The sequence below is a fragment of the Lycium ferocissimum genome, chromosome 4 (genome assembly GCF_029784015.1).
Source record: "Lycium ferocissimum isolate CSIRO_LF1 chromosome 4, AGI_CSIRO_Lferr_CH_V1, whole genome shotgun sequence".
Lineage (NCBI taxonomy): Eukaryota > Viridiplantae > Streptophyta > Magnoliopsida > Solanales > Solanaceae > Lycium > Lycium ferocissimum.
Window position 1 is genome coordinate 14,931,803 of NC_081345.1, and position 2,825 is coordinate 14,934,627.

At 36.4% G+C, this 2,825-nt stretch overlaps 1 protein-coding gene across 1 annotated transcript; it reads right to left on the bottom strand.

Moving 5' to 3' along the window:
- Positions 1-243: 243 nt before the first annotated feature.
- LOC132054383 (ethylene-responsive transcription factor ABI4-like) lies at positions 244-1,919 on the bottom strand. The gene has a single exon (XM_059446404.1). It carries the CDS (start codon positions 1,835-1,837, stop codon positions 920-922), a length of 918 nt encoding a protein of 305 aa, XP_059302387.1. The 5' UTR covers positions 1,838-1,919; the 3' UTR covers positions 244-919.
- Positions 1,920-2,825: the final 906 nt, after the last annotated feature.

A 2,825-nucleotide genomic window follows, 5' to 3' on the forward strand; every position in this document is an offset into this window, starting at 1 on the left:
TTTTTAGTTAAATCTCATTTCACTGGAATACACTTAGATACAAATATTTTGTAACTAGAGAGATGGACTTGTGGTGCTGCCTAGAGGTTCAATGGCCGAAACACCTTTCCTAGCAAGTGGTTAAGGCTTTGGATGCTCTTAGTTGGTATATTCTTATTTTGTTTGTCTATGTGGATTCAAATATAATTGTTACATGAAAACTATAAGATTCTTTCAAATTCTCTAAAAAGGCTAAATTGAAAATTTTTAAGATCTGCTGAGGTAATTTCACTGATCAAATCTTTGTATATTTAACTAGCTCCTACTAAACCTGGCTTATTAGAATTTCGTTGAACTACTACTTGAGTTCTCGATTTCTACTGAACTGAACTGGGAGTTAAAAAGTGAAAATAAATGCAAGATTCATGAATTGGGAATGCATACATAATTATTTCATCAACACATTTTTCGTTTCATTCACCAAACCAAATACTATTACCAAGCTACATATAATCAACAATATACTAAAAATGAAAGCTTATTTCGAGCAACAACTGTGGAACATCAAACAATTTTAGACGACACGCAAAAGCCATAAATAAAGAAAATTAATCATAAAAACAAAAGCTTACTAATTAAGTGAAAGAAGAGAGGAGAAAATGTGCATCACATAATTAACATGAAGCAGTATGCAAAATGATTTTTCTTTTTAATGTTTTCTCATATCTCAACTAATTTAAAGCAGTAGAAAATCCTTCTTGTGCCTCAGATTCAGTAACATGCAACCGCTTGAATTAATGCTATTCCCGACTTCCTAATATTTCCTTCCGCAAGAAACTAAAGAGTTCAAATTTAGGATAATTGACCAGAATAACACTACTGCTTCAATGTTCTTGCATGTAATTTGAAACAAGAAGTAAGTCTTACTAATCCTCTTCATTCAAAAATCAAACAGGAATGGATCATTTCCATAATCCCAAATATCAGCTGGTGGGCAATTATAATCACCAGTTGGCCACAAAACCAGAGATCCTGGATCTCCCACTACCGCCACCGAATCGGAAACAACCGGTGCAACAGCCACCATTTGAGTCGAACATAGAGACAAAGATGGACCCTCTGACCCAACTAAAGTGTTTATCTCATCATACAAACAATTCTCTTGCTGATATTGTTGATTCTGATATTCTTGTTGTTGAAAATGATGTCTAGGGTTAGGGTTAGGGTTTGAATCAGAATAAACCGTCCCAGTTGCTACAGTGGTCTTACCCTCGAGATATCCATCACAAGGTCCGTATTGTTTCTGTTCCTGTTGAAGAATTAACTGCTCGTGAGGATCTTGGGACATGTCAGCATATTGTACGGCAGGATTATAAAATCCGTATGGTACGTAACCACCTGCAGCCAATGCATTTGCGGACGCAGAAACTGGAGCTATAGTAGAAGAGAAAGAAAGATCGAATCCGGAAGGTTTAGGAAGTAAAGGACGAAGAGTTTGTGCACTAGAGGATGAACGCGAGCGTTTAGAATTAGACGGAGAAGAAGAAGAGGATGAGTTAGTGTTTGGTTGGAGATTGAGTTGAGCCCTTGAACCATAGAGTATAATAGCGGCTCGATCATAGGCTCGAGCCGCGTCTTCAGCAGTAGCAAAAGTGCCGAGCCAACGACGTGTTCGTTTACGCGGCTCGCGGATCTCGGCCACCCACTTTCCCCAACTGCGTTGTCTAACTCCTCGAAACCTGAATTTGTTGTTATCAGGTCCTCCTTTACCTTTACCTTTCTTGTTGCTAGTTGAGGTATTCTTACTTGTTTTTTCTTCCTGGTTGGTGGGGTTAAAGTCTTCACTGATGCTATTCATAGTGTGTATGGTTTCAAAGAGATAATGGTGCCTCGTTGTTTGTTTACCCAATGAGTCGAAAGAGAGGACTGTAGGAAGGCTGGTGTTAAAGAGACATGGTATTTGTAAATGGTGGATGAGGGCGGTGGCCTTATATAGAATTATAGATACACTTTGAATGGAGCTTCCCCACTTTCTTTTGTCCTTAACAAGTTTCTTTTGTTTCATCTTGGACCTCTGACACTATCTCATAAGGTTAATTAACGGGAAGAAAAAGCTTCGAAGTTTTTTTTCGTGGGATAATAGGAATAAATTTTGATTTTAATTCTTATAATATTTGACTAGCTAATTATATTTAATTTTCAAGTAAATACAGTGGTGCACTTTTAATCCTTTTTTCTTGTATCATGATCACGGATTACTCTATTTGATTGCCTATGTGTAAGATTATAACGTTGCTCAATATTTGAGTGTAAATAATGCTAAAAGTAGTCTACATGTAACACATTTCATGCATAATAGAACTAAAAATACACATTGTTATTAATTCAATATTACATACGCTTAATTACATATTATGATGAACAAAAACTTAAGCACCATGTTACACGTATAGACGCGAACCCCCTGGTCACCGTATGTGCGACTCTCACTGCATTCGGCTTGCATAAAGACTCCTAAATCCATCCCGAGCCCTTTCTTCCACCCGTTCTCTCTAATCCTCAATCAAATTTTCGTCCCCAAACGCTATGAATGGGATCTCTTTTAAGTGATTTTTTTAATCACACAGTGACATTTTACATGCTGAGCGGCCCCATTCGAGAATAATTATCCGTTGACAAATTATAAACGACCTACATCCCTTATTTTTATCCAATAATGTATACATATATATTTTTCCTTGAGGTTGGTTAAGAGACTGTTGTGAAATTTTTCAATAATTAAGGAACTGAAATGCTTATCCATTTTACATTATTTTTCTACAATTACAATATACAAATTAAACTCA

Excerpts from the sequence above, each read along its gene's own strand:
- LOC132054383 (XM_059446404.1), bottom strand. The coding sequence starts at position 1,837 with ATGAATAGCATCAGTGAAGACTTTAACCCCACCAACCAGGAAGAAAAA.